We start from the raw sequence: 25,767 nt of genomic DNA, 5'->3' as shown, positions 1-25,767 counted from the left end.
AAGGGTAGCTTGCCATCTTTTTCGACTTCCATGGTGAATCTGATGGCTGGGTGTATGGAATTGATGTGGTCGAGAAATTGGTCTAGAGCAAGCCGGCCATGTGGCCAGATGACAAAAGTGTCATCTACGTACCTCTTCCATAAGGTCGGGCGTAGAGTGGCAGTCTTGATGGCGTCAGTCTCAAATTTCTCCATGAAGATGTTGGCTACAACCGGAGATAGGGGGGGCCCATTGGGGTGCCCTCAGTTTGCTTGTAGAAAGTTGCATTCCAAGTGAAGTATGTATTGGTTAAGCAGTGTCTCACCAGGGGGGGTACCCCAGCATTCAGTCCTTGATGAACCAAGTCTTCAATGATTGCGATGGTGTCAGGTACAGGAACTTGGGTGAATAAGGAAACCACATCAAAACTGACAAGCAGGTCGTCTGGGGACAGGGCAATCCCCTTGATTGTCGATACCAGGTCAGTAGAGTTTAGTACCGCAGAGGTGGTTTTTCCAGTGAAAGGCCGTAGGATTTCAGACAAAAAAACGAGCCAGTTTATAGGTGGGGGAGTTGATAGTAGAGACAATGGGACGAAGAGGTGTATCTTCTTTATGTATCTTTGGCAAGCCGTATAATCTTGGTGGCCTGGCTGCAGAAGGTTTCAACGAGAACTGTTTGGTCTGATCAATTAATGCGGTTGAATCAGAAATGATTTGCTTGGTTTTAGAGACGAGGCTGTTGGTGGGGTCTCTTTTTATTTTTGTATAGCTGCCATCGTTGAGTAGTTCTTGGATTTTGTTGTTGTATTCTGTTTTGTCCATGATGACAGTGGCATTGCCTTTGTCGGCTGAGAGGATGACAATGTTATCCCTCTTTTTTAATTGAGCTAACTCACATGATATTGACTTCTCCAAGACAGAGGTTATCTGCAAGCCATCTGGCTATCATGAGAGATTCGTTCATGAGGCGATCCACATATACAAACACAGAGACAATTTCAACCGAGAAGATGGATTCTGGCTTAGCAATCATTGGAAGGACGTAATAAACCATTTCGGATCTTAACTGATTGTGTTCACGTTTACGGTGACTTTCAGACCGCGTTCCACTCACTGGCATTGTATTCTCCGCAGGGAATGGATTCTTTGCTCCGCTGCAAGTTTCCTATCACCACTCACCCATTGACACGACGGTCAATGGTACAGTGTATAGTGGCAGATAGTGTGGCATGTGTATGCTTGGTGCAGTGTGCAGAGTAATGTATGGTGTCTTAATTGTATAGTAAATATATAGCAGTGTGATACACATTAGGGTGGGTAGAATAATACATAGTGTTATATTAAAATGGATAAGGCAGCAACTGCAGCAGCAGCAACTGCAGCAGCAGCAACTGCAGCAGCAGCAGCAACTGCAGCAGCAGCAACTGCAGCAACAGCAGCAACTGCAGCAGCAGCAGCAACTGCAGCAACTGCAGCAGCAGCAACTGCAGCTCCCTTTGATGCTGTTAATCCTGCATAATGCACATGCATATGTAGTACTAATCACATTCCTGCATTTCCCATAAATATGCTAAATTACTCTTGATATGCAAATTCCTTTGTCAAGGCGCCCAGCTTATATATATGCTCCAAACTCGTGTGCTGTTTCATTCAGACTCTGTCGCCTCGACGGACCTGGTTTTCACCTGAGGACGGCTGCTTGCGTTGTGGCCGAAACGTCGTGAGAATTATTTTATTGTGTTTTATTTTTATTATTTTATTACTTCCCTTCTACGTGACTTTACCGAAAGAACCAAGAAGATGCATACAAATTATGCACAAGTAGTAATGTATTCATATGTTCATTCATTTAAAAATGTTAACCAGCTGACAGCCAACGTCACATATTCAACACACGACTATTATTATGCTGGCATCAAATCAATCCTTGCCGTGCAGCAACATTCACTTGATGTAAAACACTCTTGTTGGCATTAATGACGTGATCCTAGGAGGCGTCGAGGTGGTAGAAAACGCCTGTATAAAAAAGGAGCTTTAGAACTCATCGGATTCATCCGGTACAAATAAATATTCAGATTCTGATGAACAAACTGTGTCAGAGCACCGAGCCAGCATGGCTGGTAGGATATGGGTTTGAGTCCGGGTTTAAGCCAATCCATCCTTAAACCAAACAGAATCATTTGGTGATGCTGCTGCTGGTGCTGCTACATTGGCAGTGGTCACAAACACGACTAACAACCACCACAACAACGTTCCTCAATAACGCCGTGGCCTTGGAAAGAAAAAAATATATTAAAAGGCGACGATTTTTGAACAATGGCCCTTTTGCTCACTCCCCTGGGCTTCCCATGAGCTTTGAAGGAGATCCACTGCCCGAAAAGTGGCCTCTTGTACATTAGCACCGTTGCCTACGTACTGTGCGAAAAAAATTCAGCGTACATATTTATTTTCTTTTACGCAGTGTTACTGTTCAGTTTTTCACAATCAAACCAGAGTCTTTATCAGGTGTATCGGAGTTGATGGTTTTAGACCGGCTACCAATGTCCACACAACGAACCGCCGTGATGAGACTTGGTTTACATGTATAGCATAAATGCTGCCTACTACACAGTACAACCTTGGCATCTATGCCTTTAAAATACGTAGACCAACCATGAGGGTGTTTATTTCTGTTCTCAATTGGCAGCCAGGTTTTCTTGTTAGATAGGAATTTGTAAGCCACACCTACAATGCATAGGAGTGCATGTTAATCAAAATACTGCAATGCGGCTGGGTAGGTAGATGTAAGGAACTGTTATATTGCACCATGCGTACAGATTTAAACAGTACGTTAAATACAATTGATACAATTATAGTAAAGTGTACGTGTCAAATTACACATTTCCCTTGTACATGCTCGGAATACGTATATGCGTTTCATATTTCACGTGCAGCGTTACCGTATTACAGTTTATACAATCTGGAGAGGTGTGTTTGGAATTACATGAAATTGACTTAAGGATATTAAGTGAACTTGGGTAGAACATATTGCTACAAGGGGTGGGCTCAAGACAGGGATGAGGGTTCCAGCCACGTGTTTACTGAGATGGCATCCTCAGGTGAGATCACATCCCAGAGGAGTGTCCCCTGTGGAGATGGATTGTGACATCGGAAGGACTGTGAGATGATACATGCTTGGGGAGGCCTTCAACTAGCAGCGGATAAGACAACGGCTCATTATGATGAAGACAGCATGAGGCCTTCATCAAGCAGTGGACAGACCATGCCTGGTGATTATTATGATAGAGTAGTACTTGCATGTGCATAACCATCGTTGTGTGTGTCTGGTGAGTGGTGATGCAGCAGGTAGCGCGCTGCGTAAAGAACCCAACAATCCAAGTTGAATTCCCACTCCTGGGCCTTTGGTCGATTCTGCCTCAAAATGAGAAGCTGGCGCGTGTGTATGAACATCGCCACTGGGGAGACAAACGCGGCCGGGCGTGGTGCTGCCCACTCACCCCTCGTGTCCCGTGCCGGCCTTCATAGGTGCTCGCAAACTGCACTTGCCCCAAGAGTCTGTTAAAGGCTATCACAGGTGATCTTTGTCTGTTCTCGTAATTGTTTGCATGGAAATGACCAAGGCGTGCTCCATTTGCTGTACAGGGGACATTCAATACTATGACGTCATCACCCATGGGTTGTCGCCCCATTGTGTGCCTTTGACGTCATATTCTTCATATGCACAGCCCGACAGTATACACATTTTGAAGCCAATTAATGAAAACAGGCGGCGGCCACGTGGCTCGACCCCAAGGAACAGCAAATGAACATTGCTGTACTGTGTGGCTACGCTCCAACGTCGATGCTCTCTGCCTTCAACACGCACCAGACCCAGGAGTGGTGAAGTATGGTGTCAAATAACCCCGACGACCCATCACGGTGCGTATGGCCGTCATCCAGCAGTGAATTGACAAAAAATACCTATTGTACTGTAACAAATGGAACATCGGACATGGTATCCCGTCCAAGTACAATAGAGTGAAGGATCTCCACTTGTAAAATATTGTTGCAAGAGTGAACAAATCGAAGACATCAATGTTTAAATAAACGTGAGATTTCATGACGATCATTCACAGCCCTCTGTCAATCTATTGCCTGGCCATACTTCACCACCCTGGTCAATGCGGGTTGAAGGCGGCCCAACCCAGAGCCGGTTCAGATATCACTCGCCACTGACGTTAGCCGTGACAAGGAATCGAACGCGAGTCGCTTGGTTAATAGCGCAGTGCGTCAACCACTGTGCCACCACTCCCCCTTCCCCAAAACACAACGGGGTATTATCGCAGTAATGCAATCATACAAATTAAGAGACGGCAATTATGAGTATTTTTTTTTAAACACGACTACATACTCTGATGGTGAAGGCGAAATAGTATTTGTGTAAGTCTTACGCCGAAAACCAATCGAATTTAACCATGAGCTCAACAAATGTGAGCCAAAGATGTGTGCAGCAGCAATCATCAAAATAATCATCAGCGCCGATCAATCCACTGCTGGATGAAGCCCCCCCCCCCATTCTGTACCCCCCCACCGCCCCCCTAAAATGCTATGCACCCAAGGCATGGATGGCCACGCAGCGGAGCAACGAATTTTCTTTGTGTGCAGCAAGGAAATCAGCATCTGGTATCCACCACCACCATCATCACCACAAGCACTACCGTCACCACCACCGTTATTACCACCACCATCACCACTACCGTCATCACCACCGTTATTACCACTATCATCACCACTACCACTACCGTCATCACCACCATCACCACTACCACGCCCCATCACCACCACCAACTACGCCACATCATCACTCCTCCACACAAACCTGTCCAATTCCATCCGTCCCCAGTGAACAGAACACGATCAACATCATCTGCTCGTGCGGAATCTTGCTAGGGTTGTTACGTGTCGTCGTCAATGTTTTAATTGCTTTGTTCAACACATCCGCGTAGAATGCAGTCTAGTCACGCTTGCCTGCCCCACTACAAGCGAATGAAGGCCATTTTTCTCCCGACTGCTGTTACACTCAACGCCTAATCCTGCAATTTATTAAGACAATAGGTGTGTGTAAATATAAACAAAAGGAATATGATTTGGACTCACCCATTGCAGGACCTTGATAAAGCCCAATGGTTCTTTGATGATTCGAAAACGACCCTGAGCCACTAACTATACAATTAAGACACAAGGAAAAAAAACAGATAACAATGGTTAGTGTATAATAGTCAAATAAATGTGTGCACTGTACACATTAAAATCTACAACGATCCAATTCGGTGGGTTACGTCGCTACAGTTATTAGCGTAAATCGATAAAAAAAATTAATCATCTGCAACCATCCATTAGAAATATAGAACCGATTGCGCCAAGTAAACATTGCCTGTTGTAATATCGAATACAGGAAACCAATGCGTGTAATAATATTGATGATTATTGGTCTTGCAGATATTTGAAAAAAAGATCTGCATCGACGTTGTCAAACATTGTCAAACATCACGTGGCAATTTGTGTTGCTTAGCCTTAGCATACGTGATCAAACAAAAATTAAACAGCCATTCAATATCCTTAAGACTGGCCAAAGCATCCTCTCTCCATAGCTACAATGAACAGCGCTGCGATGAAGATGTCCTACATTGTGTCACCGTCTCACATACGAACACATCTATCGAGCGGACAATAACATTTTCATTTTTTTAATAAAAAAAACGTGCAACATTAATCCAACCATTGGCTAGAGCTTCCATACACACGCACACATATTAAACCTGCACCAACGCAGCACATTTGCGGTTACATCACAGAAACGACCGCTGACACTACTACTGCTACACAAAAACCGAATTCTATTTTCCAACCATTCCTCGTCATCCTCTCTGCCTCAGCTTTTCTCTTCCCTCCACGCGTTACATTTGCTGCGATTACATCTTACGGAACCATCGAATCCCACCTGATTCACATCCATAGCTGCTGGTTGTTGTTGTTGCTGCTGCTGCAGTGGGTGGCTGTGTGGGCAGTGTGCGCGCTTCGTGTGTAGGACGACGCTACTGCTCGATTTTCCCACCGCTTCGTCGCCCTAATCCGCCCTCAAAACCACCCCCACCCCTGTCGCCCGTGTGCTGGATGCCAAATTCTTATCGCTCGTTTTATTTATTTTTCCAACGTCACCACGGAAGCCTTGCCCCTTCGCCCTCCCTTCCTCCCTCCCTACCGCCCGGCGTCCGTCGGCACAAACACAGCGAGCGAGCGAGAGGGCAGCCGTCCGCTTGTGACGTCGGCAGAGGCGATTTAATTCCCACGTGGGTCCCCGCTGTGATGGAGGGAGAGGGGGTGGGTTCACCACTCGTTTTACGCTGAGGGGGGTTGCGTTCTTGAAAGACTCACGGCGTAACTCGCGAGATCGCGTAAGTTAAAAGGTAAAATATAAAACCACACGCGTATTCAAGATAGTAACACATACCTGTCAACCCATACGGTTTACCCGTGTTCTTGTACAGGAAAATTGAGTTTTCTGGTCCATACGGTGTACAGCCGTTAAAAAGAAAAAGAAATTACGGGCAAATTTTTTTTGTCTATTTTTTGTGTTTCTCCCTTGTAATAAGAGTGTGCAGGATGAACGTTGTGATTTATAAGGGCACGGGGTGACCAATAAGGTCTGAATTGGTCTGTAATAAGGTAGGCACTCTTAAGGGGTTGATAGGTATGATAACAGCCTATTTAAATACATAAAGTAAAACTAAAAGATGTTTTAACACGTCGTGAGCTGCTTACTGGACATATTGGTAGGCAAATGTGTGCACAAGACAAGGGACAGGCGGACCAGATCTTCAAAATGGCACGCGACAAGGAGATGCCGATTGATGCAGCTGCCCGTGCTTTGTGGTACTACCACTGCACCTCGGGCAGCATCGCTGCTGAACTTTGCTGCCAGACGAACGCGTTCCATACACCGTGGCAAACGTGCTGGGGCGCGTTACTTCAACAATAGTGCGCGCATAACAAAAAAATAAACGTACATTAATGTAACGCCACATTTCAATATCGCGTCACGGAAACGTGTGTAAGACGCGAGGCGACTGTACACCCCCCACCCCACCCCAGTTAACGTCGGGGGGGGGGGATGCGTTCCTGAAAGGTGCGACGTCAACGACGAATATCGAAACGACGTCTAAGCGATGTACAGGGTACGGTGGTGAAGGCGAAGGCTGAGAGAGGCGACGGATAACGAGAAAGGACAGACGACGATGCTGTCAGCGACGTGTGGGGTTGAGGCGACGCAAATCAGGTAGCGGCGTTCATAATGTGACGACGTGTTTGCGAAACCACACCAAAGGGCGAGACGTTAATCGGGGTGTTATTGTAAATCTATTGTATAAACCCGGCGTTCCGTTTGTCTGTCAACTAAATTATATGAGCCTTTCAGAAAGCCTGAGTCAAAAAGTTAAAGAAAGTGGAACCCCCACCAGATATGGGGGTAAAAAGTCGATCCAACAGGTTTACAAAAATTGTTGACACCCCATCCAAAAAAAATTATTTTGTAGGCATATAAGCCTATGCATCCTACATACAATGGAGTCAATAGTATCTACAATAGAGTCAGTAGTATCGACAATAGAGTCGGTAGTATCTGCACACATGGGGAGGGGGGGGAGAAGAGGAGATCAGTGGGGGCGACGAGGGAGGCCATAGGCTGCCAAGATTCTCGTTAAATAAAATTGGACAGCCAATCAAATTACCGATCAGCAAAAGATGGACCCAATTTCAAAGCAGTATATTTCATGATGGCAACATGCTACAATTACACAAAAAGTTACAAACGGTTTCATGAGTTATCAACTTTTACTAGCCATTTTATGAATGCTCTATGTGCCCTCCACCTGCTGTACGGACAACATTGAGACAATAGTTGAATTCGTCCCAAACGCCTATCAAAGTGAAGTCACTGCTGCCGTGATTCTGTTTTTGAGGTCATCCAGATTAGTCGCTAATGGTGGTGTAGTGGTGATACGCGCTGGTAGTAAGGATCGTGGGGTAGCGCGTGGTGATTGGCTGTGTGTTGGTGACGCGCGCTGACGGTGAGGGATCGTAGGTCAGCGCGGGGTCATGGGTTATGTGATTGGCTGTGTGTTGGTGACGCGCGCTGACAGTGATGGATCGTGTGGCAGCGCGTGGGGATTGGTTATGTGCGCTGGCACAAGAAGGGATCGTGTGGCAGCGCGTGATGATTGGTCGGTTAGGGTGGGTGCTCGCATCGCGGTCCACATAGGCTCCGTCTCCTTGGAGCGGAGGGTTATATAAGGCGGTGCGCGCGGGCGCTCGAGGAGAAGTTGGTGACCAGTGAAGACGGAAGACGGAGGAGGAAGAGATAGGGCCCTGAGACACCTAGTCCCGCTGTCCTTGTAGGGACCGGGGCCCTGTGTGGCTCAGAGGCGGGACCTTGGGACCCGGGGGCCGGACGTCCGTGTGAGGACCGGGCCACGGGACTCAGTGGTCGTGATCCGTACCCAAGCTGGGGTGGGTCTAGAGGTTTCCCCGGATGCTACGGGGCTGGAATGCCCGTGTGTGTGTAGCCGGGTGGAACGTGTAGCGTGAGCAGTAGTTACCACCCGTGTCAGGTGGAACGTGTAGCGTGAGCTGTAGTGACAACACGTGTTATTGTGACAACCCAAGTGTGAATAAAGTGTGCTACCCGTCGTGTGGTTTCCCGCCGTAGTTTACTATACTTCAACTGGCGTCAGGAGTGAAAGTCTTCCAGGCATGGATACCAGGAAGACTCATCGGACTCACGAGATTGACCGCGAGGATAACCACGACGACGCGGGCCAGCAGGCATCGGGGGGAGAAGAGGAGGAGATGCCTGCGCCACAGGACCCCTCATGGCCGCCAGACGAGCGGCTGGGGGCTGATGCCGGACTCCGCAAGGCGTACTCCCGCCTGGCGGAGCTGCTACTCGCCGCGGCGTCCATCCTGGCGGAGATCACCACGTCGGGAGGAGCGGGGACGTCGGCAGACATTCAAAAGACTCGCCTCGCTGATTCCCGCCAAAATGACTTTGCAGTTCCCGCCATTTCTACCGAGCGGACATCTTTTGGCGGGAATGGCGAGCACCACGTGGCGGGGGTCCTCCAAGCGCGGCCGCTTACGTCATCGGCGTGCGCTGCGGGCCGCCATCTTCCACCTACCATAGGGGCCGCCATTTTGCAGACCGACGGTGCGGCGGGGGAGAGCCACGTGGCGGAGGACGACTTCATCTTCCAGCAGCGCCTTCCCACGTTGACAGCCTTCAAGGTGGACGGCGGGGACTGGGGCGCATTCCAACGGAGGTTCCTGGCGCATCAAGAGATGTCGGCCTGGTCCGACGCTACGGCGCTGCGGGCACTGCCGGCCATGTTGGACGACGACGCGCTCGCGGCCTTCGGGTCCGCATCGAGATCGGCGCACTCCACGCTCAAGACTGCGCTGGGCCTCATGGCCAAAGTTTACGGACCACCTTCCGCCTGCCGCCACCTATTTTACGGCCGACGGAAGGCGGACACGGAGACCGCGCTCGCCTACCGCACGGCGTTGCTGGCCCTCGCCGATGCCGCGTTCCCTCGTATGGACGAGGAGGGGCAGGACGCTATGGTTTTGGAACAACTGCTCAAGTTGGCACAGGACCTGGGGGTCCCCATAAACACAGCCGACGAAGTGGATATATGTTCGTTGCGTGTTGCAACGAGTATTCAAGCGCACGAGGTCCTGCAGCGGAAACAAGTGGTCGTCTGCACTGCTGCCGGGGTCTCAGCTCCGGGCCCGGTGGTCACCGAGCCCCAGGTCATTCGCCCACGGGAGGAGGCATTCACGGCTGCACGACCGGGGGATTGGAGGTCGGGGGGTCGCTCGCCTCTGCGATCGACTCGCAAGCTGGAGCAACCGAGACCTCCGACGTCCCTTATCACGTGCTACAACTGCGGCCTTCAGGGCCACGTGGCGTCCGGGTGCCGCGCTCCACGTCAGCGCGCCACGGGACCTCGGCTGGACGACGACCACGGCCCCAAGTCGTCCCACCTACCCCCGGCAAGTCGCGGCACTTCACATGCTCGGCCTACATACACGACACACATGGGCCGTCGCTTTGCGGCGGAGGATGGGCGATTGGGGGTCGGGGAATCGGTTCGTAGAGGGGGGTTCGTACGGGGCGACGGGGACATTAAATGGTCCGAGTTGGGCCACAGAATTGTGGCCGCGGCGGCGGGTTCGTCGGTCGTTACGGGTTTCATAGACGGGGTCGAGGTCAGGGTGTTGGTGGACACGGGAGCGTCGGCCACTATAATTTCAGACCTCATTTATAACATTCTCCCCGTCCAATGTCGACCTCTGCTTCCGGTGGACGTGCCATTTTACGCGGCAAATGGGGGCTCATTGGGTATTATTGGTCAGATTCGGGCGTCCATTTCCATAGGTGATATTAAATTGGCGGGACCTATTTTCGTCTCCTCTTCCCTAGCGGTTCCTTGTCTGTTGGGCACAGATTTTTTGGCTAAGATGCCCATTAAAATTCTCGTGGATCAACGTTGTATTGAGCTGCCATCGGGTCGCCGTATTTCTTTTTTGTCTAACCCTACTGAAATACGGACGGCGTGCGCGACGATCCAAGCGCTAGCGACACAGACGGTGCACGTGCCCCCGGGTTCGCAGATGTTGATACCCCTCCGGTTGCGGAAGCCATTGGGTGGGGAGACTGCGGGACAAGGCGTGCTTTTGGGTCCATCGAATAGAGCTGTCGAGGGTCTGGATTTGGCGGTGGCTCAAACGTTGGTTCGGGCTGACGGGGACCCGTTCGTTATGGTGTTAAACGCGGGTTCTAGGCCGGCCATTATTCCGCAGGGCACCGTGCTTGCTCACGCGGCACGGGTCCCTGCGGAAGAGCGCCTTGTTGCACATGTTGATCCCATCCCGGCGCAGAAAATTTCATCATTGAATGGGTCGATTCGCTGTGTGCGGACTCGAGTGATTTGTCAAGGGTGCAATTGGGTGCGCTGCGCGCTCTGCTGATCGAATTTTCCGATGTGTTCAGCACGCACAAATATGATATTGGGTGCACGGACCTGTTACGCCACCACATTGAAACAGGCGATGCAGCACCAGTCCGGCAGAATCCCTTCCGGCTGAGTCCTGCCGAGAAGGAACACGTTCAATCGGCCGTCAATGACGTGCTGACGGCCGACATTATTTCGCCCTCATCCAGTCCGTGGGGAGCACCTATCGTTCTGGTTAAAAAGCAAGATGGCTCCTTGCGATTTTGTGTGGATTTCTGTCGCCTGAATAAAATCTCCGTGGCCGACGCGTATCCGCTCCCCAGGATGGACGAGTCCCTGGACGCATTGTCCGGGGCGCAGTATTTTTCTACGCTTGACTTACTGTCGGGATTCTGGCAGCTGCCACTCAACGATGAGTCTAAACCTAAGACAGCATTCCGGACCCCAAGGGGCCTGTTCCAGTTTAATCGGTTGCCCATGGGACTCCACTCCGCTCCCGCGACGTTTCAGCGCCTTATGGAATTGGTTTTGTGGGGTTTGCAATGGGATACTTGCTTAATTTATCTTGACGATGTCATTGTTTTCAGTAAAACCTTTGAGGAACACCTCCAGCGATTAAGAGGGGTGTTCTTGCGGATGCGTTCGGCTAAGTTAAAGTTCAAACCGGCGAAATGCCACCTGCGAAAATCCGTAAGGTACTTGGGCCACATTGTCGATTCTTCAGGGATCTCCACCGATCCCGCGAAGACAAACTGTGTCAGTTCATGGCCAACGCCCACGTCGGTTTCTGAGGTCCGCAGCTTCATTGGTTTTGCGTCATACTACCGCCGATTCGTGGAGCATTTCGCCACCATTGCCAAACCCTTGCACGCTCTAACAGCCAAAGGAGTCAGGTTTCGATGGGGGCCAGAGGAGGAGGCCGCGTTCTGCTGCCTTCGGGACGCCTTGGTGGGTGCCCCGCCCTTACGTTACCCTGACTTTACGAGTCCCTTCTTGCTGGATACTGATGCTAGTAACACGGGCATTGGGGGGGTGCTCTCACAGGTCGTTGGGGGAGTTGAACGGGTGGTCGCCTATGGTAGCAGGGTTTTGTCGCCTGCGGAACAGCGCTACTGCGTCACCCGTCGCGAGTTGCTGGCTATTGTTTTTTTTGTGCAGCAATTTCGGCCTTATCTCTATGGCCGTCATTTTACGGTCCGGACGGACCACGCGGCGCTTCCGTATTCATTGAGGGTCGCCCAGCCCTCGAGCCAATTATCACGGTGATTGGAAGTCCTCCAGGACTATCAATTTACGACCACTTGCCCTAAGGGGTTGCGCCACACCAACGCGGATGCCCTGTCGCAGTTGTCGCCTAGTCCTGAATGTGCGTGCTTGATGGGGTCGGCGCGCTGTAAACTGCCAGGTGCTGTGCCCGAGAGTGAGTTGGTCGCGGCCACGAATGCGCCGATGGTTGACGTTCCCGCTAACCCTACGGGCAGGGACTCGCTACTCTCACTGTCTCTCGTTGAGTGGGGCCGACTCCAGATGGCTGACAGCTCCCTGCTCGCGTTGCGTCGTAGGGCGGGGGGTCCCGAGGAGGGTCGAACACGGGCTGGCTCCTGGCTGCTCAAGCAGGGCCTGCTAATGAGGTGGGACAATATGTCCCGGCGGCACGCACTCTTCGTGCCTTACGCTATGCGGGGCAAAGTTGTTTTGGCTGCACACGAACGCCTCTTACATCTGGGGGTAAACAAAACGCTTGCCCTGATCCAGCGGGACTATTATTGGCCGGGGATGGGGAGCGATGTGGTCAATATACTGAAGGGGTGTGTGGATTGCGCCAAACGGAAACCACCGCCCGTTGCGCCGAATCCACCCCTGTAGTCTATTCAGGTCTCGCACACCAACGAGCTCGTTGCGCTGGATATTTTGGGGCCTTTTCCTGTCACGCCTAGGGGTAACAAGTACCTGTTGGTTGGTGTGGAATACTTTACCCGATGGCCTATGGCGTGGCCACTCGCCAACCAGTCAGCGGCGGCCGTGGCGGATGCTTTTGTCCAAGGCTACGTCTTGGACAAGGGGGCTCCCGAACGCTTGCTGACCGACCAGGGAAAGAATTTTTCGAGTAAATTGCTGCAGGAGGTGTGCGACCTTTTGGGTACAAAAAAGGTGCGTACCTCCCCGTACCACCCACAGACTGACGGGATGGTGGAGTGACTCCACAGGACTTTAACCTCCATGTTGTGCCAGCAGGTGTGCGAGGCACAGGTTGACTGGGACTTGCAGGTCCCGGGGGTCCTCGCCGCGTATAGAATGGCCCCCCACGCAGCTACGGGGTTTTCCCCATTTTATCTGATGTATGGTCGGGAGGCCGATCCGCCCATGGAGACTCAGCTGGGACTTTCCGCGCCACGGCCCAATTCCAAATTGGCCGATCATTTTAAATTTAACATTGCAAAACTCGCCGAGGCACGGGAGGCCGCACGGCTTAATTCAAGATCTCGGCAAGTCGCCAACGAGCGCTTGCGTGCACGGAAGGTGTCCGTGCACGATTGGAAACCGGGCGATAAGGCCTGGCTGCACTGCCCTCATGCACCTTTGGCTACGTCACCTAAATTGTTGAGGCCATGGCGGGGACCCGTGGAGGTCGTGCGGGTTGCACGCCCCCAGTGTGTGCAGATAAAATGGGGAAAGCGCCGGTGGTACGTTCACCCCTCCCGGCTAAAACCGTTCTCGCCACCATATGGCCTTCCTTTGTGTCGTGATGACCGAGCAGGTGATGTGACCGACGACCCGGGAAGGGGGATTTCTTCGCCTGATCCGCTCCCAGGTGTCCGGGAACTGACGGCTGCCGACCACCGGCGACCGGATCCCCGGGGCACGGCCGGTTCTTCCAGGCCCGGACCGTGCCTTCCTGGGCTGCCGGTGCCACTGGACGGTCGACAGCATCTCGTCCCGTACGACGGACCGGGCAGGCGGACTCGCGCTAGGTCGCGCAACTTTTCCTGACCGAATAAATGGGGTGGGGATGCGGGCCGACGCGGCCGGAGCATCTCGTCACTACGTTCCCCGTCCGCTCGACCACTTTATCACCCGTTCAAGGAGCGTGCGGAAGAGGGATCGGTAGTCAAGGAGACACTGGACACGTTTTTTTCAGAATAACTTTATTGTGTTGCTCGTCGGTTTGTACATAGGTTGTTGTTGTGTTGTCTTGTCGTGTTGTGTTGTTGTTTTGCGTTGTTGTTGTGTTACGGGGCACACTTCGGGAGTGGGGTTTTTTTTTGTTGGTTTGTTGTTGTTTGGCAGCCGGGCCGGCTGTGAGCTATGTGGGGGGGGGGGTGATGTAGTGGTGATACGCGCTGGTAGTAAGGATCGTGGGGTAGCACGTGGTGATTGGCTGTGTGTTGGTGATGCGCGCTGACGGTGAGGGATCGTAGGTCAGCGCGGGGTCATGGGTTATGTGATGGTGATTGGCTGTGTGTTGGTGACGCGCGCTGACAGTGATGGATCGTGTGGCAGCGCGTGGGGATTGGTTATGTGCGCTGGCACAAGAAGGGATCGTGTGGCAGCGCGTGATGATTGGTCGGTTAGGGTGGGTGCTCGCATCGCGGTCCACATAGGCTCCGTCTCCTTGGAGCGGAGGGTTATATAAGGCGGTGCGCGCGGGCGCTCGAGGAGAAGTTGGTGACCAGTGAAGACGGAAGACGGAGGAGGAAGACATAGGGCCCTGAGACACATAGTCCCGCTGTCCTTGTAGGGACCGGGGCCCTGTGTGGCTCAGAGGCGGGACCTTGGGACCCGGGGGCCGGACGTCCGTGTGAGGACCGGGCCACGGGACTCAGTGGTCGTGATCCGTACCCAAGCTGGGGTGGGTCTAGAGGTTTCCCCGGATGCTACGGGGCTGGAATGCCCGTGTGTGTGTAGCCGGGTGGAACGTGTAGCGTGAGCAGTAGTTACCACCCGTGTCAGGTGGAACGTGTAGCGTGAGCTGTAGTGACAACACGTGTTATTGTGACAACCCAAGTGTGAATAAAGTGTGCTACCCATCAAGTGGTTTCCCGCCGTAGTTTACTATACTTCAGTGGCACAAAAACATGGTCTTTGACGTATCCCCACAACCAGTGGCGGCTCCTGAAAAATCTCTCAGGGGGGGCAAATGTCTGGATGATTTATAAGGATAAGGTCCACCCATGCAAAGGATAAATTAACAGCTTAAGCATGTAAAGGCAACTTCACTTCTTTAATATTAATGAAAAATAAAGTGACTCTTACAATACATCTTGTTTGTTTCTATACTCACTATTAATACAATACACTCAAGTTTCTTTTATTAAAGATTCCACTAGGTGGCGACAAATAATATTGTTGGATGCAACGTGCTTACGTATGATGACGTAAGCACGTTAGTGCGAGCCCTCCCGGAAGTCATAGAGAATGCATTGCAGCGCCCCCGTTCGAAAAAAAACATCTTTGAATGTAAGTCTATGGGACCACTCTGGGCGATTCTCAGCCGGAGTGAAATCGCCCAAAAAGAGGCGGTACTCCACAGAACGGGACATGACGCTGATTGGACTATATCCAGAGGCACAGTGACGGCTAGCGTGACTCTGTGGTTGAATGACATTGGTGGTGCGTCGCCCAATCGCCCTAATGAAGAAACCACCCCTGCCCACAAGAAAAAGTCGCAGGGTGTGATGTCTGTGGATCTTGGGGGCCAAGAGTGTAGCGCCAAGTCTTGGGGTCCCGTGCGACCTATCCAACGTTGAGGCAGTGTGTCTTGCGAATGACTGAGGCTAGGGGCTGTTTGTGCGCTGGGAGAGGGATCGAGCAGTAATCATTTGAAACTCTATGCCCCGCCCTTTCAAGTGGTAAGAGTTTCATTCATGGGCGGTTCGTGGTTGCAGAGATATAGCGATTTGAAATCGGGTCCATATTTTTTAAATGGGTCTTTCGGTAAAGTCACGTAAATAGAAAAATAATAGATCACGACGTTTCGATTGCAACATAGGCAATCGTCTTCAGGTGAGAGGAGAATACTATTGTACTCACAGAATCAAGATTAATATAAAAATGGACATCAGAACACCATTGCTCTGTATGCACTCAGAATGTAGGCGATGAATCACAGAATAATCGAGGGTTAATAACTGCATTGATTCATTGCTACGCGATCAATGGATCGAGTAATCCCATTGGTTCATATTGCGTCATGTGAATCGCCTTCCTTTTGTGTTTGGCTAATATCTTGTGTAGTGGTGTTATTTCACTCGGATAACTTCTTTTTCTCCTGTGTCACTTTATTTGAACAGAACTCCTCGCGTTCAACACCCCGTATCTCTGTCGCAACTCTCCCGCTTGCTCTGCTCGCTCCGCTCTCTCACTCTGCTAGCGTCTACACTGCTAGCCTCTCACTATACACTCTGCTAGCTTCTCTACTGCTAGCCTCTTACTATACACTCTGCTAGCTTCTCTACTGCTATCCTCTCACTATACATTCTGCTAGCTTCTCTACTGCTAGCCTCTCACTACACACTCTGCTAGCTTCTCCACTGCTAGCTTCTCACTGTACACTCTGCTAGCTTCTCTACTGCTAGCCTCTCACTATACACTCTGCTAGCGTCCCCACTGCTAGCCTCTCACTATACACTCTGCTAGCTTCTCCACTGCTAGCATCTCACTATACACTCTTCTAGCTTCTCTACTGCTAGCCTCTCACTATACACTCTGCCAGCTTCTCCACTGCAAGCCTCTCATTATACACTCTGCTAGCTTCTCCACTGCCTCTCACTACACACTCTGCTAGCTTCTCTACTGCTAGCCTCTCACTATACACTCTGCTAGCTTCTCCACTGCTAGCCTCTCACTATACACTCTGCTACCTTCTCTACTGACTCTTACTATACACTCTGCTAGCTTCTCTACTGCTAGCCTCTCACTATACACTCTGCTAGCTTCTCCACTGCTAGCCTCTCACTATACACTCTGCTAGCTTCTCTACTGCTAGCCTTCCACTATACACTCTGCTAGCTTCTCTACTGCTAGCCTCTCACTATACACTCTGCTAGCTTCTCTACTGCTAGCCTCTCACTGTACACTCTGCTAGCTTCTCCACTGCTAGCCTCTCACTGTACACTCTGCTAGCTTCTCTACTGCTAGCCTCTCACTATACACTCTGCTAGCTTATCTACTGCTATCCTCTCACCGTACACTCTGCTAGCTTCTCCACTGCTAGCCTCTCACTGTACACTCTGCTAGCTTCTCTACTGCTAGCCTCTTACTATACACTCTGCTAGCTTCTCCACTGCTAGCCTCTCACTATACACTCTGCTAGCTTCTCTACTGCTAGCCTCTCACTATACACTCTTCTAGCTTCTCTACTGCTAGCCTCTCACTATACACTCTGCCAGCTTCTCCACTGCTAGCCTCTCATTATACACTCTGCTAGCTTCTCCACTGCCTCTCACTACACACTCTGCTAGCTTCTCTACTGCTAGCCTCTCACTATACACTCTGCTAGCTTCTCCACTGCTAGCCTCTTACTATACACTCTGCTAGCTTCTCCACTGCTAGCCTCTCACTATACACTCTGCTAGCTTCTCCACTGCTAGCCTCTCACTATACACTCTGCTAGCTTCTCCACTGCCTCTCACTATACACTCTGCTAGCTTCTCCACTGCTATCCTCTCACTATACACTCTGCTAGCTTCTCTACTGGTAGCCTCTCACTATACACTCTGCTAGCTTCTCCACTGCTAGCCTCTCACTATACACTCTGCTAGCCTCTCTACTGCTAGCCTCTCACTATACACTCTGCTAGCTTCTCTACTGCTAGCCTCTCACTATACACTCTTCTAGCTTCTCTACTGCTAGCCTCTCACTATACACTCTGCCAGCTTCTCCACTGCTAGCCTCTCATTATACACTCTGCTAGCTTCTCCACTGCCTCTCACTACACACTCTGCTAGCTTCTCTACTGCTAGCCTCTCACTATACACTCTGCTAGCTTCTCCACTGCTAGCCTTTTACTATACACTCTGCTAGCTTCTCCACTGCTAGCCTCTCACTATACACTCTGCTAGCTTCTCCACTGCCTCTCACTATACACTCTGCTAGCTTCTCCACTGCTAGCCTCTTACTATACACTCTGCTAGCTTCTCCACTGCTAGCCTCTCACTATACACTCTGCTAGCTTCTCCACTGCTAGCCTCTTACTATACACTCTGCTAGCTTCTCCACTGCTAGCCTCTCACTATACACTCTGCTAGCTTCTCCACTGCTAGCCTCTCACTATACACTCTGCTAGCTTCTCCACTGCTAGCCTCTCACTATACACTCTGCTAGCTTCTCCACTGCTAGCCTCTCACTATACACCCTGCTAGCTTCTCCACTGCTAGCCTCTCACTATACACTCTGCTAGCTTCTCCACTGCTAGCCTCTCACTATACACCCTGCTAGCTTCTCCAATGCTAGCCTCTCACTATACACTCTGCTAGCTTCTCCACTGCTAGCCTCTCACTATACACTCTGCTACCTTCTCTACTGCCTCTTACTATACACTCTGCTAGCTTCTCCACTGCTAGCCTCTCACTATACACTCTGCTAGCTTCTCTACTGCTAGCCTCTCACTATACACTCTTCTAGCTTCTCTACTGCTAGCCTCTCACTATACACTCTGCCAGCTTCTCCACTGCTAGCCTCTCATTATACACTCTGCTAGCTTCTCCACTGCCTCTCACTACACACTCTGCTAGCTTCTCTACTGCTAGCCTCTCACTATACACTCTGCTAGCTTCTCCACTGCTAGCCTCTTACTATACACTCTGCTAGCTTCTCCACTGCTAGCCTCTCACTATACACTCTGCTAGCTTCTCCACTGCTAGCCTCTCACTATACACTCTGCTAGCTTCTCCACTGCCTCTCACTATACACTCTGCTAGCTTCTCCACTGCTATCCTCTCACTATACACTCTGCTAGCTTCTCTACTGGTAGCCTCTCACTATACACTCTGCTAGCTTCTCCACTGCTAGCCTCTCACTATACACTCTGCTAGCCTCTCTACTGCTAGCCTCTCACTATACACTCTGCTAGCTTCTCTACTGCTAGCCTCTCACTATACACTCTTCTAGCTTCTCTACTGCTAGCCTCTCACTATACACTCTGCCAGCTTCTCCACTGCTAGCCTCTCATTATACACTCTGCTAGCTTCTCCACTGCCTCTCACTACACACTCTGCTAGCTTCTCTACTGCTAGCCTCTCACTATACACTCTGCTAGCTTCTCCACTGCTAGCCTTTTACTATACACTCTGCTAGCTTCTCCACTGCTAGCCTCTCACTATACACTCTGCTAGCTTCTCCACTGCCTCTCACTATACACTCTGCTAGCTTCTCCACTGCTAGCCTCTTACTATACACTCTGCTAGCTTCTCCACTGCTAGCCTCTCACTATACACTCTGCTAGCTTCTCCACTGCTAGCCTCTTACTATACACTCTGCTAGCTTCTCCACTGCTAGCCTCTCACTATACACTCTGCTAGCTTCTCCACTGCTAGCCTCTCACTATACACTCTGCTAGCTTCTCCACTGCTAGCCTCTCACTATACACTCTGCTAGCTTCTCCACTGCTAGCCTCTCACTATACACCCTGCTAGCTTCTCCACTGCTAGCCTCTCACTATACACTCTGCTAGCTTCTCCACTGCTAGCCTCTCACTATACACCCTGCTAGCTTCTCCAATGCTAGCCTCTCACTATACACTCTGCTAGCTTCTCCACTGCTAGCCTCTCACTATACACTCTGCTACCTTCTCTACTGCCTCTTACTATACACTCTGCTAGCTTCTCCACTGCTAGCCTCTCACTATACACTCTGCTAGCTTCTCTACTGCTAGCCTCTCACTATACACTCTGCTAGCTTCTCTACTGCTAGCCTCTCACTGTACACTCTGCTAGCTTCTCCACTGCTAGCCTCTCACTGTACACTCTGCTAGCTTCTCTACTGCTAGCCTCTCACTATACACTCTGCTAGCTTATCTACTGCTAGCCTCTCACTGTACACTCTGCTAGCTTATCCACTGCTAGCCTCTCACTGTACACTCTGCTAGCTTCTCCACTGCCTCTCACTACACACTCTGCTAGCTTCTCTACTGCTAGCCTCTCACTATACACTCTGCTAGCTTCTCTACTGCTAGCCTCTCACTATACACTCTGCTAGCTTCTCCACTGCTAGCCTCTTACTATACACTCTGCTAGCTTCTCCACTGCTAGCCTCTCACTATACACTCTGCTAGCTTCTCCACTGCTAGCCTCTCACTATACACTCTGCTAGCTTCTCCACTGCCTCTCACTATACACTCTGCTAGCTTCTCCACTGCTATCCTCTCACTATACACTCTGCTAGCTTCTCTACTGGTAGCCTCTCACTATACACTCTGCTAGCTTCTCCACTGCTAGCCTCTCACTATACACTCTGCTAGCCTCTCTACTGCTAGCCTCTCACTATACACTCTGCTAGCTTCTCTACTGCTAGCCTCTCACTATACACTCTTCTAGCTTCTCTACTGCTAGCCTCTCACTATACACTCTGCCAGCTTCTCCACTGCTAGCCTCTCATTATACACTCTGCTAGCTTCTCCACTGCCTCTCACTACACACTCTGCTAGCTTCTCTACTGCTAGCCTCTCACTATACACTCTGCTAGCTTCTCCACTGCTAGCCTTTTACTATACACTCTGCTAGCTTCTCCACTGCTAGCCTCTCACTATACACTCTGCTAGCTTCTCCACTGCCTCTCACTATACACTCTGCTAGCTTCTCCACTGCTAGCCTCTTACTATACACTCTGCTAGCTTCTCCACTGCTAGCCTCTCACTATACACTCTGCTAGCTTCTCCACTGCTAGCCTCTTACTATACACTCTGCTAGCTTCTCCACTGCTAGCCTCTCACTATACACTCTGCTAGCTTCTCCACTGCTAGCCTCTCACTATACACTCTGCTAGCTTCTCCACTGCTAGCCTCTCACTATACACTCTGCTAGCTTCTCCACTGCTAGCCTCTCACTATACACCCTGCTAGCTTCTCCACTGCTAGCCTCTCACTATACACTCTGCTAGCTTCTCCACTGCTAGCCTCTCACTATACACCCTGCTAGCTTCTCCAATGCTAGCCTCTCACTATACACTCTGCTAGCTTCTCCACTGCTAGCCTCTCACTATACACTCTGCTACCTTCTCTACTGCCTCTTACTATACACTCTGCTAGCTTCTCCACTGCTAGCCTCTCACTATACACTCTGCTAGCTTCTCTACTGCTAGCCTCTCACTATACACTCTGCTAGCTTCTCTACTGCTAGCCTCTCACTGTACACTCTGCTAGCTTCTCCACTGCTAGCCTCTCACTGTACACTCTGCTAGCTTCTCTACTGCTAGCCTCTCACTATACACTCTGCTAGCTTATCTACTGCTAGCCTCTCACTGTACACTCTGCTAGCTTATCCACTGCTAGCCTCTCACTGTACACTCTGCTAGCTTCTCTACTGCTAGCCTCTCACTATACACTCTGCTAGCTTCTCCACTGCTAGCCTCTCACTATACACTCTGCTAGCTTCTCTACTGCTAGCCTCTCACTATACACTCTTCTAGCTTCTCTACTGCTAGCCTCTCACTATACACTCTGCCAGCTTCTCCACTGCTAGCCTCTCATTATACACTCTGCTAGCTTCTCCACTGCCTCTCACTACACACTCTGCTAGCTTCTCTACTGCTAGCCTCTCACTATACACTCTGCTAGCTTCTCCACTGCTAGCCTCTTACTATACACTCTGCTAGCTTCTCCACTGCTAGCCTCTCACTATACACTCTGCTAGCTTCTCCACTGCTAGCCTCTCACTATACACTCTGCTAGCTTCTCCACTGCCTCTCACTATACACTCTGCTAGCTTCTCCACTGCTATCCTCTCACTATACACTCTGCTAGCTTCTCTACTGGTAGCCTCTCACTATACACTCTGCTAGCTTCTCCACTGCTAGCCTCTCACTATACACTCTGCTAGCCTCTCTACTGCTAGCCTCTCACTATACACTCTGCTAGCTTCTCTACTGCTAGCCTCTCACTATACACTCTTCTAGCTTCTCTACTGCTAGCCTCTCACTATACACTCTGCCAGCTTCTCCACTGCTAGCCTCTCATTATACACTCTGCTAGCTTCTCCACTGCCTCTCACTACACACTCTGCTAGCTTCTCTACTGCTAGCCTCTCACTATACACTCTGCTAGCTTCTCCACTGCTAGCCTTTTACTATACACTCTGCTAGCTTCTCCACTGCCTCTCACTATACACTCTGCTAGCTTCTCCACTGCTAGCCTCTTAGTATACACTCTGCTAGCTTCTCCACTGCTAGCCTCTCACTATACACTCTGCTAGCTTCTCCACTGCTAGCCTCTTACTATACACTCTGCTAGCTTCTCCACTGCTAGCCTCTCACTATACACTCTGCTAGCTTCTCCACTGCTAGCCTCTCACTATACACTCTGCTAGCTTCTCCACTGCTAGCCTCTCACTATACACTCTGCTAGCTTCTCCACTGCTAGCCTCTCACTATACACCCTGCTAGCTTCTCCACTGCTAGCCTCTCACTATACACTCTGCTAGCTTCTCCACTGCTAGCCTCTCACTATACACCCTGCTAGCTTCTCCACTGCTAGCCTCTCACTATACACTCTGATAGCTTCTCCACTGCTAGCCTCTCACTATACACTCTGCTACCTTCTCTACTGCCTCTTACTATACACTCTGCTAGCTTCTCTACTGCTAGCCTCTCACTATACACTCTGCTAGCTTCTCCACTGCTAGCCTCTCACTATACACTCTGCTAGCTTCTCTACTGCTAGCCTCTCACTATACACTCTGCTAGCTTCTCCACTGCTAGCCTCTCACTATACACTCTGCTAGCTTCTCCACTGCTAGCCTCTCACTATACACTCTGCTAGCTTCTCCACTGCTATCCTCTCACTATACACTCTGCTAGCTTCTCTACTGGTAGCCTCTCACTATACACTCTGCTAGCTTCTGCACTGCTAGCCTCTCACTATACACTCTGCTAGCCTCTCTACTGCTAGCCTCTCACTATACACTCTGCTAGCTTCTCTACTGCTAGCCTCTCACTATACACTCTTCTAGCTTCTCTACTGCTAGCCTCTCACTATACACTCTGCCAGCTTCTCCACTGCTAGCCTCTCATTATACACTCTGCTAGCTTCTCCACTGCCTCTCACTACACACTCTGCTAGCTTCTCTACTGCTAGCCTCTCACTATACACTCTGCTAGCTTCTCCACTGCTAGCCTTTTACTATACACTCTGCTAGCTTCTCCACTGCTAGCCTTTCACTATACACTCTGCTAGCTTCTCCACTGCCTCTCACTATACACTCTGCTAGCTTCTCCACTGCTAGCCTCTTAGTATACACTCTGCTAGCTTCTCCACTGCTAGCCTCTCACTATACACTCTGCTAGCTTCTCCACTGCTAGCCTCTTACTATACACTCTGCTAGCTTCTCCACTGCTAGCCTCTCACTATACACTCTGCTAGCTTCTCCACTGCTAGCCTCTCACTATACACTCTGCTAGCTTCTCCACTGCTAGCCTCTCACTATACACTCTGCTAGCTTCTCCACTGCTAGCCTCTCACTATACACCCTGCTAGCTTCTCCACTGCTAGCCTCTCACTATACACTCTGCTAGCTTCTCCACTGCTAGCCTCTCACTATACACCCTGCTAGCTTCTCCACTGCTAGCCTCTCACTATACACTCTGCTAGCTTCTCCACTGCTAGCCTCTCACTATACACTCTGCTACCTTCTCTACTGCCTCTTACTATACACTCTGCTAGCTTCTCTACTGCTAGCCTCTCACTATACACTCTGCTAGCTTCTCCACTGCTAGCCTCTCACTATACACTCTGCTAGCTTCTCTACTGCTAGCCTCTCACTATACACTCTGCTAGCTTCTCCACTGCTAGCCTCTCACTATACACTCTGCTAGCTTCTCCACTGCTAGCCTCTCACTATACACTCTGCTAGCTTCTCTACTGCTAGCCTCTCACTATACACTCTGCTAGCTTCTCCACTGCTAGCCTCTCACTATACACTCTGCTAGCTTCTCCACTGCTAGCCTCTCACTATACACCCTGCTAGCTTCTCCACTGCTAGCCTCTCACTATACACTCTGCCAGCTTCTCCACTGCTAGCCTCTCATTATACACTCTGCTAGCTTCTCCACTGCCTCTCACTACACACTCTGCTAGCTTCTCTACTGCTAGCCTCTCACTATACACTCTGCTAGCTTCTCCACTGCTAGCCTCTCACTATACACTCTGCTAGCTTCTCCACTGCTAGCCTCTCACTATACACTCTGCTAGCTTCTCCACTGCCTCTCACTATACACTCTGATAGCTTCTCCACTGCTATCCTCTCACTATACACTCTGCTAGCTTCTCTACTGCTAGCCTCTCACTATACACTCTGCTAGCTTCTCCACTGCTAGCCTCTCACTATACACTCTGCTAGCTTCTCTACTGCTAGCCTCTCACTATACACTCTGCTAGCTTCTCTACTGCTAGCCTCTCACTATACACTCTTCTAGCTTCTCTACTGCTAGCCTCTCACTATACACTCTGCCAGCTTCTCCACTGCTAGCCTCTCATTATACACTCTGCTAGCTTCTCCACTGCCTCTCACTACACACTCTGCTAGCTTCTCTACTGCTAGCCTCTCACTATACACTCTGCTAGCTTCTCCACTGCTAGCCTTTTACTATACACTCTGCTAGCTTCTCCACTGCTAGCCTTTCACTATACACTCTGCTAGCTTCTCCACTGCCTCTCACTATACACTCTGCTAGCTTCTCCACTGCTAGCCTCTTAGTATACACTCTGCTACCTTCTCTACTGCCTCTTACTATACACTCTGCTAGCTTCTCTACTGCTAGCCTCTCACTATACACTCTGCTAGCTTCTCCACTGCTAGCCTCTCACTATACACTCTGCTAGCTTCTCTACTGCTAGCCTCTCACTATACACTCTGCTAGCTTCTCCACTGCTAGCCTCTCACTATACACTCTGCTAGCTTCTCCACTGCTAGCCTCTCACTATACACTCTGCTAGCTTCTCCACTGCTATCCTCTCACTATACACTCTGCTAGCTTCTCTACTGGTAGCCTCTCACTATACACTCTGCTAGCTTCTGCACTGCTAGCCTCTCACTATACACTCTGCTAGCCTCTCTACTGCTAGCCTCTCACTATACACTCTGCTAGCTTCTCTACTGCTAGCCTCTCACTATACACTCTTCTAGCTTCTCTACTGCTAGCCTCTCACTATACACTCTGCCAGCTTCTCCACTGCTAGCCTCTCATTATACACTCTGCTAGCTTCTCCACTGCCTCTCACTACACACTCTGCTAGCTTCTCTACTGCTAGCCTCTCACTATACACTCTGCTAGCTTCTCCACTGCTAGCCTTTTACTATACACTCTGCTAGCTTCTCCACTGCTAGCCTTTCACTATACACTCTGCTAGCTTCTCCACTGCCTCTCACTATACACTCTGCTAGCTTCTCCACTGCTAGCCTCTTAGTATACACTCTGCTAGCTTCTCCACTGCTAGCCTCTCACTATACACTCTGCTAGCTTCTCCACTGCTAGCCTCTTACTATACACTCTGCTAGCTTCTCCACTGCTAGCCTCTCACTATACACTCT

General features: G+C 50.4%; 1 protein-coding gene across 1 annotated transcript in view; it reads right to left on the bottom strand.

Moving 5' to 3' along the window:
- LOC144947370 (synaptophysin-like) overlaps window positions 1-6,137 on the bottom strand; it is an 89,583-nt gene extending 83,446 nt beyond the window's left edge. The window contains exons 1-2 of the mRNA XM_078876651.1: window positions 5,962-6,137; window positions 5,118-5,183 (exon numbers count right to left, since the gene is read on the bottom strand). Coding sequence (XP_078732777.1) covers window positions 5,118-5,183; window positions 5,962-5,976 — 81 coding nt within the window. The 5' untranslated portion in view covers window positions 5,977-6,137. The remainder of the gene's footprint in view (window positions 1-5,117; window positions 5,184-5,961) is intronic.
- Between the last annotated feature and the right edge of the window lie 19,630 nt (window positions 6,138-25,767).

Source organism: Lampetra fluviatilis, chromosome 44 (assembly GCF_964198595.1).
Source record: "Lampetra fluviatilis chromosome 44, kcLamFluv1.1, whole genome shotgun sequence".
NCBI lineage: Eukaryota > Metazoa > Chordata > Hyperoartia > Petromyzontiformes > Petromyzontidae > Lampetra > Lampetra fluviatilis.
This window is presented reverse-complemented; position numbering and strand designations above follow the sequence as displayed.